Source organism: Mastacembelus armatus, chromosome 1, assembly GCF_900324485.2.
Source record: "Mastacembelus armatus chromosome 1, fMasArm1.2, whole genome shotgun sequence".
NCBI lineage: Eukaryota > Metazoa > Chordata > Actinopteri > Synbranchiformes > Mastacembelidae > Mastacembelus > Mastacembelus armatus.
In genome coordinates this window covers 22,444,745-22,458,717 of record NC_046633.1, presented here as the reverse complement: position 1 = coordinate 22,458,717, position 13,973 = coordinate 22,444,745, and the positions used below count along the sequence as shown (strand labels likewise).

Genomic DNA, 13,973 nt, shown 5'->3' with positions numbered 1-13,973 from the left:
TGTTTATTTTCTGGTTCCACCCTGCCAAATGTAAAAAACTGCTTCTTGCCTTTAACTTTTATGATTCAAATATAAATACATGTAGGGTTTGGACTGTTGGTCAGGCAAAACAAGCAATGTGAGGATGTCAGTTTGAAATTTGGGAAATCTTAGGGTTTCAACTAAAGTAAAATGGCATTTTCATGCAGTTATTGCACCCACTATCATCAAAAAAATTAAATAATCAACATAATATTGTAACATATTTTACTCTCTGTGTACTCATCTCAGATTTATTTTGGCATTAACAAAGGGTGCTGTGGTGATCGATTCTTGTCATTTATTATCAGTAGAGGAACACAGCCTGTGGGACTCTTGTTGAAGTGAAAATTACCTACATTTATGTTTACATCTTCTTCAGAGTAGTATTTTATTTAAGAGACTACACACCATTAAAAGAGAGGGAGTCAGTTTCATAATTTAAATTTATTGATATATGTGTCTTCATAAAGTATCAAACAAGATTGAGTTTAACGTGAACATTGTTAGTGACAGCCCAGAAGTAATACAGAATCAATCAATCCTAGAAAAAGCATTGCACCATGTCCCAGTATCCCTAATAATACAATAATGTGAAGGATAAACTGCATTTAGATTGATTTTTCTTTTAAATTAAATCAAAAACAATTGCCCATATCAGCCATGTTTCGTAAACAAAGGCAACAAACAGCAGCAATCATTTTGGCTAGACAGAAAGCTTTTCCTGAGTCAAAATGTACATTGTAATTAATGTATGGATTTTATATGGATTTCTCATATCTAACATTTTTACCACATCACTTCACAGACCAGATCATTCCAAGTATTTAAACATATCTAGAATCTTGCATATGTAGGAGATTTGTAGCCAGAATCTGTGGACGACAGTGGTTTAGAGTTTCCTGCCACCAGCAAGGCAAACTCTGAGATGGGAATCTTGCCTTTTTTGTACTGCTGTAGGTCATACTCTGTCAGCCTGCCTTCCTTCAGGGCAGCTTTGATGGAGTACTGCTTACCACTCTTGCGATCCTGCAGTAGAGATGTCTCCCCATCAGGTCCCAGGGAAGTAATCTCCTCCCAGTCACACTCCAGCTCCTCCAAATTAAGGTACTGCTGACGATCAATCAGACCCTTCAGGTAGGCGTCATGAGGAGACATGTCTTTGCCTGTGGCTGGATCCAAAATGGTGATTTTGGTAGAGACATTGGTTTCTTTGGTTCTTGTTTCTGCTTGCTCCTCTCTTTGCATATTCATCCGAAGTTGTCGGATGGTGCTGTCTCGCATATGGATCTTGTCTTTTTCATCCAGGATCTCCCTCTCTAGACGCTGGACGTCAGACTCCATCTTAAGGCTCTTCTGCCTGCTCATCTGCGTTCTCTCACTTATCAGGCGGGTCTGCTGCTGGAAAGAAAGGCTGGTGTCGTGTTTCTCAGCCTCAAACTTCCTGAGCTCCCGAGTAAGGTTGTCCTTCTCCCTCTGTAGGCTATCTCTGGTCAAAACGAGGGAGGTCTCTTCTCTTGAGGTGCTGGACTTGCTACTCATCAACAGGTTTATTTTCTCACTGACACGCCTGATCTCATCCTCCAGGTCTTGTCTGGCAAACCTTTGCTGAGACACCTGTTCCCTCAGGCGATCCCTCTCGGCTTCGACAGCCTGGTCTTTCTCAACACGAACAATCTCTTTGTACACCGTCTTCTCACCAGACTTCTCCCTCTTCAGGATCTCTAGCTTTAGAGTGATGTTACGGATTTCTCTCTGGAGACGCAGCATCTCACTGGTTTCATTGTCCATGTTTGACCGAATACCATTTGTCATCCTCTCCAGTTTTGGGTCTCTCTCAACCTTCAATACCTCCTCAACAATAATACTTTCCTCAACAGGAGGCGGAGCATTTTCCAGCTGTGTGATACGCAGTCGAATATCTCTGACTTCAGACTCGACTTGAATCCTCCTTTGTCGCTCATCACTCTCCCTGAGTATCCTCTGTTTTTCTTCCAACTTTGTTCTCAGCTGCTGCAACTCTAGCTCTAGCTGACGCCGGACCTTTACTTCTTCATCCAGGTCCCTGCTGAGCCGTTCATGGTCAACTATCTGCCTTGGGTCCTTCTGTAAACGCAGAACTTCCTGCACAACCACTTTTTCCTCAGGTTTCTGTCTCTCCAAAAGGATGTATTTGTTTTGCAGGTCAAACACCATTTCTTCAATGCTGCGCCGTACCTGTGCCTCCTCCCGCACAACTTTTCTCAAACGGTCAGCTTCTTTCTCCAACAGTGGATCAGGTTCATACTTGACGACTTCTCTGTTGATGAGTTTGGTCTCTATCTTCGACTTTTCAGCTTTCCATTCATCTCTCTCTCTCCTGCATTGATTCACCTGATCCTGGAGGGAGCTCAAAGTGGTGTGCAACTGGTTAACCTGGTCATTTAGCCTCTGAATTTCTCTCTCGTTTTCAGGGCTTCTCTCCTCCTTTACCACCTCTTGGAGCACTTCCCTCATCTCCACCTTGGGCTTTTCAGAACGAAGGATATTCAGCTCAGACTTGACCCGGGTGAGTTCCCTCTCCAGGTCAGAACGCTGTTTGTTGGAGTCTTGTATGTCTTTCCTAAGCCGCACTATCTCCACTTCTGTGTTTGGGTCTATCCGGAAGGTCTCCTGAACAAGTTCCTTCACCTCGACTTTTGGTTTCCAGTCTTGAACTTCCCTGTAGCGACTGTGGAGGCTCATCACCTCTTTAGATATAACGTCATTTTCAGACCTCTCGTCATCCAGGCTTTTTCGAATCCTCTGAGATTCAGTGATGAGGTCAGGGTCTTGTTCAATCTTTTTGACTTCCTTAGTGATTATCTTAGGTGGGATATTAGGAATCAATCTCTCGAGTGCATTAATTTGACTCCTTGTCTGGAAGATGTCATCATTGAGGAGCTTGCTCTTCTTGCTCTCATCAGAAATTGCCAACTCAAATGTTTTCACTGCTTTCAACATCTCTGGGTCCTTTTCCACCTTCACCACCTCCTTCTTAACCACCATCTCTTTGATGGGTGGACTCTTCTGCTGGAGAATTGTGACTTCTGTCTTCATTTGAATGTGCTCCCCATCTCTCACTCGAATTTCATTTCTCATCCTTGCTATTTCATCTCTCAGCTTAGCAGCCTCTACATCCAGCTGAGGATCCTTCTCAAACTCCGTCACCTCTTTAGTCACCAGTTTGGGTTTAGCATTTTTCGTGTTGTCCTCCAAGATGGTGACTTTCTTGTTAAACACCTCAACCTCAGTCTGGATGGTGCTACGTCTCAGGGTCTCTTCATGCAATTTGTTCTTCAGATCAGCCAAATCAGTTTCCAGCTTTGGGTCGCGGTAGTACTGCAGCACTTCTTTCTCCTGAATACGCTCCACTCCTCTGCGACTCTTCAGTGACACCAGCCTGTCTTTGAAGGACCTCAGGTTTGACTCAGCATGAACCTTCCTCTCCTTTTCTTCCTGCAGCTCTTTGATGAGACTGTCAAGCTCAAGCGCATTCCTTTGCTGATTTTCAACCTGCACTTGCTGTTGTGACACCATTTGAACTTTGTCTTCGTTCTGTAGGGGGGGAAATGAATTCAGTGCAAATAAGTAATCAAGTGATTTGTTTTTTAAGCTTCTTTGTTTTAAACTGAACATACTGCTGCAGTGGAAGACATGAGAAATGCTACAGCATCAATAAAACCTGAATGTCTTACTCATGTCCTGCTTTCTTACTTGTAAAATGAGATTTTTAGCCAATCCCATCTGTTTTTGGCGTTGGGTGTTTTCAGCCATTGCACCAGCGTAACGGTTCACTAGATTCTTTTCCTGTAATAAAAATGTTTCAGCAAACCATCAGCCCCTTTATATGTTAATAAATGCAAATGTATTTAAATTGGAATAAGACCCGTTACCTGTTTCTGAACAGCATCAGAAAGTGTGAGTGTCTGAGGCTTCTTTACAACAGTGGCGCCAGCATCCTCAAGTGCACTGTTGTATTTATCAACATTGGCGCTGTACTCCTGCATAGATGTGAATATTAGGTTAGACGTTGGCTCATTCATTCACTTATCCAGTTCTGCTTTTACTGGCATTTGTGACTATTTTCTAACCACTTTTTGAAAATAGCAGCCATGAGTTATAAAGGTAATAAAACAATTTTATCTGGTGGTTTTTAACGTCTATGACATGTATATAGAGCTTTGTATTATAGTCCATCTGAGACTTACACTGAGTAGATTCTGCAGGTCTAGAGACAAATCAGAGACTCTGTCCATGTCATTTCCCTTCCTCTTCAGGTCGTCCATCACCCTCTGCAGTGAAAAGCAGCATTGAATTACTGTGAGTTTCTGATAACATATTGCATTATTTCTATATTTTATAACAGGAAATGTATTATCAACTTCTCTCCACGGGAGAACCTCACCTCTTGGGAGCTCTGCTTAGCAGTGACCTGGGACAGACCGTCATTGTAGTTTATCTGGTTTGCCGGCAGGTTGTCCAGGAAGGAGTTCAGGGATTGACATGTGCTCTGAAACTCCTGGTCCTTGGATGCAGTTTCTTGTAAGATGCTTTCTCTGAAATTATGAATCAATGTTATAAGAAACTTTAAATTTTGGCATTGTAAAACTCAGCATCCAGTTTTGTTTTCTGTGGTGTACTTTCGGAAGATTAATTTGTAACTAAGGTGTTATTATCTTAAATCTTTGCGTGGCCACATCATTTTATAAAATATCTTTTATAAAATATCTATATTTGCTAATGTACATGAATGCCTATAAGGATCAGCATTATCCTTTCATTTACAACAACAATTGTTTTTGTACATAAACAAATACACAAATACATACAAAACAAAAACATGTAGTAAGTAGTAAGCCTCGTTGCAGGTTGAACTCTGATCAGTATAACCAAAAAGCGATTTAAATGTTTCACAGGCCTAAAGAGGCAAAACCTGGATTTCACAAAATAAAGCATCTAAAAAAAAAATTTAAAGAAAATCTAAAAATATATAGACAATACAGTCTTTTTTCTTCTTTCCTATCCTATTATCCATTTTAATTTTCTGTAGTAGTCATCAAAGCCTAGATTCAAGAGGTAGATTCAATTACCTCAACTGAACTTTTTTGCTTAGTAAACAATGTTTTTCTCTTCTTGACGTTCTGTTCAAACTGAATTTGTCTGTAGTCTGGTTCTCACCTTTGCTTCAGCTGGTTGACCACATTCGTGTAACGACTCTGCAGCTGCTTGACCTTTTTCCTCTGCAGCGGGATGTCGGGGCAGTACTCCTGGTATCCCTGCTGCAGAGAGCTGCACAGCTGCTCTGTGGTCTCCAGGTCCTGACTTAGCTTCTTCATATCGTCCTGAGCTGCTGTCACAGACTTACGCTGGTTCTAACATGACACAGGAGGTGTGTATGAGTTGAATGTATGCATAAGATAAAATGCCCTTTTATATGATAGTGACAGAGTTTTGAAGGGAATGTAGAAACATGCATTTCCTCACTTGAATGTTATTAAGACGAGCTTGAACTGCATTAGGGTCATCAGGGATTGGACCATCTTCACTCAGCTTCTTCTCAAACCCAGACACAAGGCCATCCACCTTCTTAATCTGTCTCTCCAGGTTGAGAGATGCATTTGCTCTGAAAAACAAACACAAGACAAATGTAGTGAACTGCAATTAGATTACTGTTTTCTGTAGCAGAGCTAAACAAAGATAGGTCTACACCTATAAGATGTGACAGGTGTTAATGCTTTGCTCAATTTTTAAAAGTCATTTATAATTAAAATGTATATTTAAAACAGCACTACAAACCCCTGTATATATGCATCCTCCTAAAATGGAGACAACTACTTACTTTTTAGAGTAAAGGTCAGCAAGTGCAGTGACACTGTCGTGCTTGTTGTTGGCAGCACTCAGTTGGAGTGGCAGTGCAGAGGCGGTAACACTGGGATCTTTAGACAGCATGGGCTGCAGGTTGGTCTGTGCTTCCAGCTTTTGCTGCTCCAGAGCCTTTAGGGCCTTGGCAGCTTGCTAAAGGGAACAAATGTAGATATTTTAAACATCTGCACTAAAATACAGACATCAAATCACCTTGAGTTTCTCCTTCATCAAACTATAAACACTAGAAAGAAACATCTGCATAATTTATGCCATTATATGCAATTTATGCAATTCCTCTGTTGACACCTCTGAGCTGTTGTGAATAACATTTTCATTCCCACTTGACAAGCAACCATTGTGGCATAATGGGTGTATGGATGACGTTTCATAAATTAGCGGACAGAATGCCTGTCTGCAGAATAATATGAACAGTTTCAGCTCTAACTGTTAAAACTGTTGTTTGAGCTGATCTGATCATGTTCGTCTCACCTCTTGTTCCCTCAGCCTGTTGGCCAGATCTCCAGCTGGGTCAGTGCGGCTCAGTGGGGCTCTCATGCGGCTCAGCATGCCCTGCTCGGTGCTGGCTAGGTCTTTGTCCAGCTTATCCAGCTGCTGAGCCAGGGTTGCTGCTTTGGGGCCCAGAGGGCCAGAAGACACTGGCGCTGAATAAGGAAACAGAGAAGTGGATTCACTGATTGGTCTGAATTTAAGGACAAAACAACTTATGCAGGTAATAATTTGAATTATCATGGTGTCAATAATAACCTTAGAATTAGGATATTTACCTGATTGTTGAAACCTGGAGACATCTGATTTGTGATTCTTCAGGGACTCTACCAGTGCAGCTCTTCTCTTCTTAATATCTTGCAGTTCACCGCCCAATCTGATGAATCGAAAACATAAAGGCAGAGTTTGAGGCAGATAGAAACAGGAACAGGTTTCCTGACGTGTTATAGCACTGTTGAGTCAAAGTGTATGATCATGCAGCCTTGCATTACTTACAGGTCCACTTTGTCAATGGCCTCTGGATCAGGTGGTGGGATCTGGAAGCAAACTCCTGGGAAGGTTTTTGTTGCCCCGTCAGTGGAGATAACGTTCCAGTTCTCATTGTCTGAGATTGATTTCAGGGTGAACTTCTCCCCTCTTGACAGAGAAGCCTAGATAGTCATAATAAATAAAACCAGTTCCCAAAAGTTACAATGAGACACATCAGGGTGTATGAACCAAAACAGCTGAGCTGAAATGTCTCTGCTTCACCTTGTCAGTTTCCCAGTCACACAGGGCCTCCACTGTGATGGGTCTGGTGGTGTTGCTGCGTCGTAGCTTCAGAGGTGCAATGGTGGTGCTGCGCCTCCTCAGGTCGGCCAGCAGCTGTTCACTGTTCTGTAAAGCCTTCTCCTCCCCCTGGAGGAAGCAGACACAGAAAGAAAATATATTTTAGAATAATCCATGTGTTTGTAACAAGTCCTCACCTGATGCATTTTCCTGGAACTAAGACCAGGCATCATTGTTTTCTTAACCTTTCATCAACTTCTTTTGCTTATTGTCTCTTTTATTGTCGATTTCCTGTCTCTTATTTATTATTCCTTTTTCTCTTCATATGACCAGCCTCCATTCCTCCCTCTCTCTACCAATTTTTCCTCTTCCTTAATCCCTAAATTAAACCGACTTGTTGGGGGATAGAAGCTGCAGTGCTTCTCAATAACAAAAACAGGAAAACGTTCCCCTGTACCTCGAGCTGCAGCAGCGTCTCCGAGTTGCTCTTTTTGCTGATGGACTTGGGGTCCAGGCTGTTGTTGAGTTTCGTCAGTGTCTCCGACAGTTGATCAGTGTCCATTTGGTACTGGAAAAAAAAAACAAACACCAAAACACAGTTTTATATTTTCTACAAAACATATAAAATACATACATACACATATACAAAATGTAGCTTGTGAAACCAATGTCCTATATTTACCTTTTTGAATTCCTCCACATTGTCCAGATGTGTCTCTTGACAAATGCAGAGATTGAGAAATTTCTGCCACTCGTTTCGTACAGCATCTCTCTGAGTCTAGAGACAGTGTGACATTATGGGTTTATTTTAACATGTGACTTGAATGGTGACACTGATGAAGATATAATGGTTACAGAGGTAAAGATTTGGATTCTGGTGATGATATGTACCTGTATTGTTGCAGTGGCAGGGTGCTTCAGCTCAATGAGTCTGTCTCCTTCATCCTGGAATTTGTTCACGTCGCTCTCATGGGACAGCAGACTGTTGTTCTTGAAGATCTGGTTGAGATCAAATCAAAGTGAGCCTTTCTGTACAGTATGTGTTGACAGTTCAGCAGCCAGAAACGATAACTTTCACTGTTCCCAGCCCGTTAATTCTGACCTCATACTGCCTGCGGACATCAGGTGGGTCCACCATTTGGTCACTCCAGTCCTGCTTCTTGATCTTCTGCTGTTCTTCTCCCAGGAAGACCAGTTCCTTCTTGCAGCCCTGCATGTATTCGTACAGGCTGTTCAAGTAATGGCGACGCCACTTGGAGTTGTCCTGGGAGGGGAAAAAAAAAATTTAGTAAATGCAAAAAAATAAAACTGAGAAACTCTGAAAGTACAAACAAGTCAAGAGAACTAATGAATCAAAGGAATGTCAATTAGGGAGAAATAAGGTGCAGCTCAAAATCAGTTTCAAGACGAGAAAATAATGATTTTGTTGCATATTTTACTTTTTTGTGACTTTAAGGTGAAAGATAGTCAAGAAATTTGTTATAACAGCTAAACTCACCAGTAGGTTGTTGTACTGTTTCTTTAGATCGGTGTATTTCTCCTAAACAACAGAAACACAACATTAAGAGCAGCTGCTGTCAGTGCAAACAGAAGACACCCACACTGTGATGGCAATATGTTTTCCTATGAATACACTTGCTCACCTTGTTGCCAGCGGAGCTGACGGAGAGCTGTGAGTTGTAGGACTCGATTTCTTTGTGCAGGATGTTGTGAGCAGCGATTTGCTTCTCCAGGTCTGCCATGGTGGGGCCATATTCCTCCACGTTTACCTGTTTCTGTAAGACAGCAGAACTGAGTTAATGCTATATGCTGAGACAGAAGGCAGGGTAGACTGGATGAAGTACTTATGTGGGCTGTGAACTCAGTTCTGGTTAATGTGTTTATTGTGGAGGCAACTGACAAATTTGGACGTGCACAAAGGAACAGCTCAGGGATGTGGGAGTCTGGTTCTGTTATGATGATTTTAAAGGATAAAACGTGTTTTTTTTATATAGATATTTTTTAGAAATCTATGTATTTCAGCTTGGTTGAATCCTGTCTATCACTATCGATTTGATTTAAACATTAGAAACCAGCTAATGTTACTAAAAACTGCAGTAAATGGTGTATTTCTTATGGACTTTGTTCTCAGCAGTGGATTAATACACTGGAGGCAGGAAGGTGCCTCATACTGAAGCAACATGCCCAAATGTTCAGACAGTGGTATTAAACTTACTTGTTTCTTGTTGAAAACAGGCCCCCAGTCGATTCTGGGCATCAGTGACACGTCATCAATCTGCTCGTAGATTTCTCTGTAGTAGGTACAGTCCTTCAGCCAGCGCTCATGGAGGAGGATGACGCTAGAGTCGCCGGAGAAACAAGAAACAAAGAAATATTTCAACCTGGGTCTGGGGCAGCTACACCATCAGTGCTGCACTTATTCTGTAACCACTCACTCGCTCTCTATCTCCCCGACTTGTGGGTGTTTGAGTTTCTTGGCTTTGTCGACGTCCAGAAAGAGGTCCTTCAGCAGACCCTCAGCCTCGCCCAGCTTCTCTGAGATCTCATTCTGATGCTGAAAGGGCAGCTCTTTCTTCTCATTTTCTCTCTCCTGGTGGAAGGAGACAACAGATAAGATGTTATTTCCTGTAATTGTGACTATATTTATTTAGTGCATTGGTGTCTTTTCTCACCACAGTCAGCAGCTCTTCCGCCCGGAGGACATCTTTCTCCACCTGGTCGGCATTTTTTTGCATCTGGGCAATCAACAAGGCCAAGTTGCTCCTGTAGAGGAAAGAGAAGGGGCCAGAAAAGGTTAAAGCAGAGGCACTCATATCATCATCTGCCCCATGTCACAGTGCCACATCCTAAGAGTGCTCACCAGTAAACATGGGGATCATTTCCTTTAGTTTTCATTTAAATTTACATGTAATTTAAAGTCAGCAGCTCAATATTGGTTTTCATTTGTTTGATATATTTCTTTGGGACGGGGGTTAAATGTCACAACAGGCTGTTTACATGTCATTACATAACAAAATCACACACGGTCACACGGTCAGGGTACGCCATTCACTGTCTGAGCCACACCCACAGCGTTCCTTAATGTTAAAATTCCACTACGACAGACCGGGACAGTCACTCCCTCTGTCTCTGCTTGTGTTGCTCTCAGGTGATACTCAGGTGTTTTACTGAGAAAAGGTGACGCGATGGCTCAGACAGAAAAGGAGGACGAGATTTCTACTGGCTGCCATTGTGAGATGAACTACACCCATAAAGGTAAACATGTGGTCAGTCTGTGGTTATCTACTGAGAATAGCTTTTTGTTTAAGAGCCTTTCTAGTAAATAAATAAAGTTTCTGTGTTAGAGGAAGTGTCAGGTGAGAGCTCCATCAGAGTGGGTGTAAATGAAATCAAGTAATTTGCAAACAGAAGTTGAGACATTCGGTGTTTAAACAATTGAAGGGAACTTTGCAGACCTTTGATTGTGGTTATGTGTGTTGTATATAATAGTCTCTTTCTTCCCACTGACAATAAATGAGGTTTTCTACAAACGGTGTGGACCTGCGTCCCTTTAAAAAGACATGCAACTAAAGCTAACACAAAACTCTCCACTGACATCAGAGTATGTAAGACACTTTACATGTTAGTCTTTTACTTCTCCTTGACATATAACCTGAAAACACTTCATTCATGCTCTGACACCTCTGATGAGATGTGCAGACCAAACCCATGAATGTTGTCAACATGCTGGCAATTGACCCACTTAAGCTACTTTCAGTCACATCTCCCTGTGGAGGGAACAAGCAAATGTCACAGTTAAGTGTTCATCCCAGTCAGCTGTTTAATGATGGAGAGAGAGGAATGTGAAGGCATGTTGTAAAGCTGCAGGCCATCACTCCACCTGCCCTGACTCACTGAACTGCAAGCTGATCTGGTTCTGCAGCTGCTGTGACAATGGCCTCTCTATCCCTGCTCACTCAGCAGGAGAGACAGGTATTTGCTGTACTTTACCCAGAAGGGAAATGGGTTTGTTACAGCAGAGCTTTGTTGAATTAAACCCCCAAAGAATGAAGGAATGAATGACTGTTGCTGTCTGCTGAAAATGAGCACTTCTGTTTTGCTGTGCCATATTCTGACCTTAGTTACCAATGTTTAATGATGAAAACTGCACTGAAATACAACATAGTATAAAAATTTATTTCACTAATGAATGACCGTGATGGAAAAGCTAAGGCAGATTTGACATGAAAGCAGGGTAACTGGATAACCCACATGATTTAGAAGGGCTTGTCTGCATTTTTTAGTTCAAGATCACAAAACTCGCACCACAAACACTCCCTAACATGGTTGTAAATCTCTTGCCAGCTTTGGTTTCAAGTTATGAAATTCCCCTATGTTAAATTTTGGGGCTAAAGAGGTTGAAAAGCTTTGCAAATCCTCCAGAGTAATTTAACTTAATATTATTATAAAAGTGCTGCTTTTTGTGTGTTGGCTCGTTTGCCATTATTGTAATAGGGCGACGTGAGCTGTGAGATAACATCTAATGCAGGCACATACAGTACGTGCTCACACAGACACACACAGCCACTATGGTCTGCATGTTCCCTGTGCACACTGGTTCCTGTTATAAATGATGGCTGAAGTTTTTTATTTTATTACATTGTCCGTCCAGTCCACTCACCTGGAAAGTGACACCAGGTGTGGGTCTGTAAAGTCAGACACTGTGACAATTAATTAAACATATTGATCATTAATTGATTGATCCTTAGCCAATCAAAAATGTTAAACATTTGCTCATTTCTGAGTCCTCGTTTTTTTAAATGTGAGCACTGGCTCATCATTGTACAAGATGTTTAATGAATCTGAATTTTGGACTTCTGGTCAGAAAAAATAATTCAAGATTTTGTGCATTTGTTTGTATTTTATAGACTTAGTTAATCTAAATATTATGCCAATTATTTAAAAAATCTAAAGATGTATTAATAATGAGAATAATCATTAACAGCAGACATATTTTAATTGATGTCATTCATCTGTGATGGAAATTTCTTAACGGCCAAATGAATTTAGCTCTTCTATGTCACAGCATAAAGTACAGTTGGGAACCAACACCCACAGAAGAGAAAGAAACCAGCTGAGCAGTATGGACTGCCCAGCCCTCATCACACCCCAGCAGACAGACAACATGTCCTGGGTAGGGGCAAGGTGGAACCACATCAGTATTGTGACATCAGACAGGGACAAAAAGGTCAGCTTAATATAACTCTCCTGAAAGCTGCAAAAAAAAAAAGGTTAGTGTTGTCGTCATCCCTCTTATCTTCTGCAAGAACAATCATTCAGAGTAACCAGACTTTTTTTTTATACATTTAAATCACCTTAAATTTGATTTATGTTTTTATAAAAATTTAAAATTGGTTGCAAATCTTAAACTTATTTTGAAAAATCATTGTTCTTTCCAACATGTATTGGTGTTAAATATTTCTGCATTTTAAAAAGCTGTTGTGCCTGATAGCATACTCATGTCTGGATGAAGAGTAGCTGTTATTTTCTGATACTTCAATCAACATGCAGAGTCCTTCAATAAGCTTTTTTCTTTGAAATATGATCACTGATTAGGATATTTTGCTACACATTAAAAGCCTCCTAAATCTAGATTCAGTTTTGGGAAAAACTGGCCCTGAAGCCACATTCTGGAGGTTTGGGTCCCCTAGAGCTGGTTGAAAAGATATGTCTTCAAATGTGTCTTTCAACCAGAACTCGAGTGGAACCACAGCACACAGACAGAAAGACAACAGCACACGAAGGAAACACAACACAGTTCTCAGAGAACAGGAGATAAGGGGAAATGACTGAGATACAGCTTCCCCACTCATATTTTTATACATTCACAAATGCATTCATGAAGTCCTCAGGGAAAGACTCACTTGCTGGGCTTGAGCAAGTTGTCCTTGGGATCCTTCTTCTTCAACATCCTGGAGGTTGTTGGAGGTCAAGCCTGGATCCCACAGAAATCTGTTTCTCTCTTTTACTCCTTCTTCGTCTCGGTCTTCCTCACACTGTGGCTCCTACTCTGTCTCTCCTTTGCTTCCTCTCAGCACATTCAAACATAGACATGCTCACGTCAGCGCAGCGTTTAGCAGTGACAGCTCCTCCCAGGTGTGTCACCACTCAGACATCCACTTTGCAGAAGAAGACCAGACCGACCTGTTCCCCGCTATCTGTCTTCCTCCCACCTTCAATCCTGCCCGTCCCTTTCATCAGGGCCCTGTCACAGTCTCAAATCTCAAATCTCTCACAGCAGGTGAGCTTTAATTACACAGGATGCATAGTTCATGGGGCTGTAGGGACACTGCAGGGAATAGTCTAAAAAAAAAAAAAAGAAAAAAAAAAGAGCCTTGTTCTATGTCCCAATTGTTTTGTTTTTGTAGATCTATAGGTCAATTTCCACAAAAAAACATATTTATTAATACTTTTGGATGATAGAATTAGCAAGTTAACAGTGAAGAAGAAAGGACCTTTGATGTAGCTTATACTAAACCAAATCATGTTTTATTTTCCTTGATTTCTTCTCCTCCATGACGTTAAATTTAAAGCGTTTAAGGCCAAATGCTGGATGATAAGAGTTTAACTTGCCCACACACACCCCACCGCGCACCTCACCTCAGTCAAGGCTCAGATAAACCTGATGTGTGTACAGTCAACAGTGGAAAAGTATCCGACAGCCTGTGGACCAGAACGAGTGTCTATTACATAATGCCTTTATAAAGAAGCACATTATAATGTTAATGTTTGAAGTTCAAACATTTCAAAGTCTC

General features: G+C 41.4%; 1 protein-coding gene across 1 annotated transcript; it reads right to left on the bottom strand.

Annotated features, from left to right (window-relative positions):
* Positions 1 to 446: 446 nt before the first annotated feature.
* Positions 447 to 13,271, bottom strand: evpla (envoplakin a). Its single transcript, XM_026302821.1, has 22 exons — positions 13,083 to 13,271; positions 9,852 to 9,942; positions 9,615 to 9,769; positions 9,395 to 9,518; positions 8,823 to 8,954; positions 8,678 to 8,719; positions 8,282 to 8,443; positions 8,071 to 8,178; positions 7,862 to 7,957; positions 7,637 to 7,747; positions 7,162 to 7,308; positions 6,907 to 7,061; positions 6,690 to 6,787; positions 6,394 to 6,566; positions 5,879 to 6,054; positions 5,524 to 5,662; positions 5,218 to 5,411; positions 4,445 to 4,595; positions 4,248 to 4,331; positions 3,933 to 4,040; positions 3,754 to 3,846; positions 447 to 3,594 (listed from the first exon to the last, which is right to left on the bottom strand). The coding sequence occupies exons 1-22, from the start codon at positions 13,127 to 13,129 to the stop codon at positions 856 to 858; spliced, it is 5,325 nt and encodes a 1,774-aa protein (XP_026158606.1). The 5' UTR covers positions 13,130 to 13,271; the 3' UTR covers positions 447 to 855.
* Positions 13,272 to 13,973: the final 702 nt, after the last annotated feature.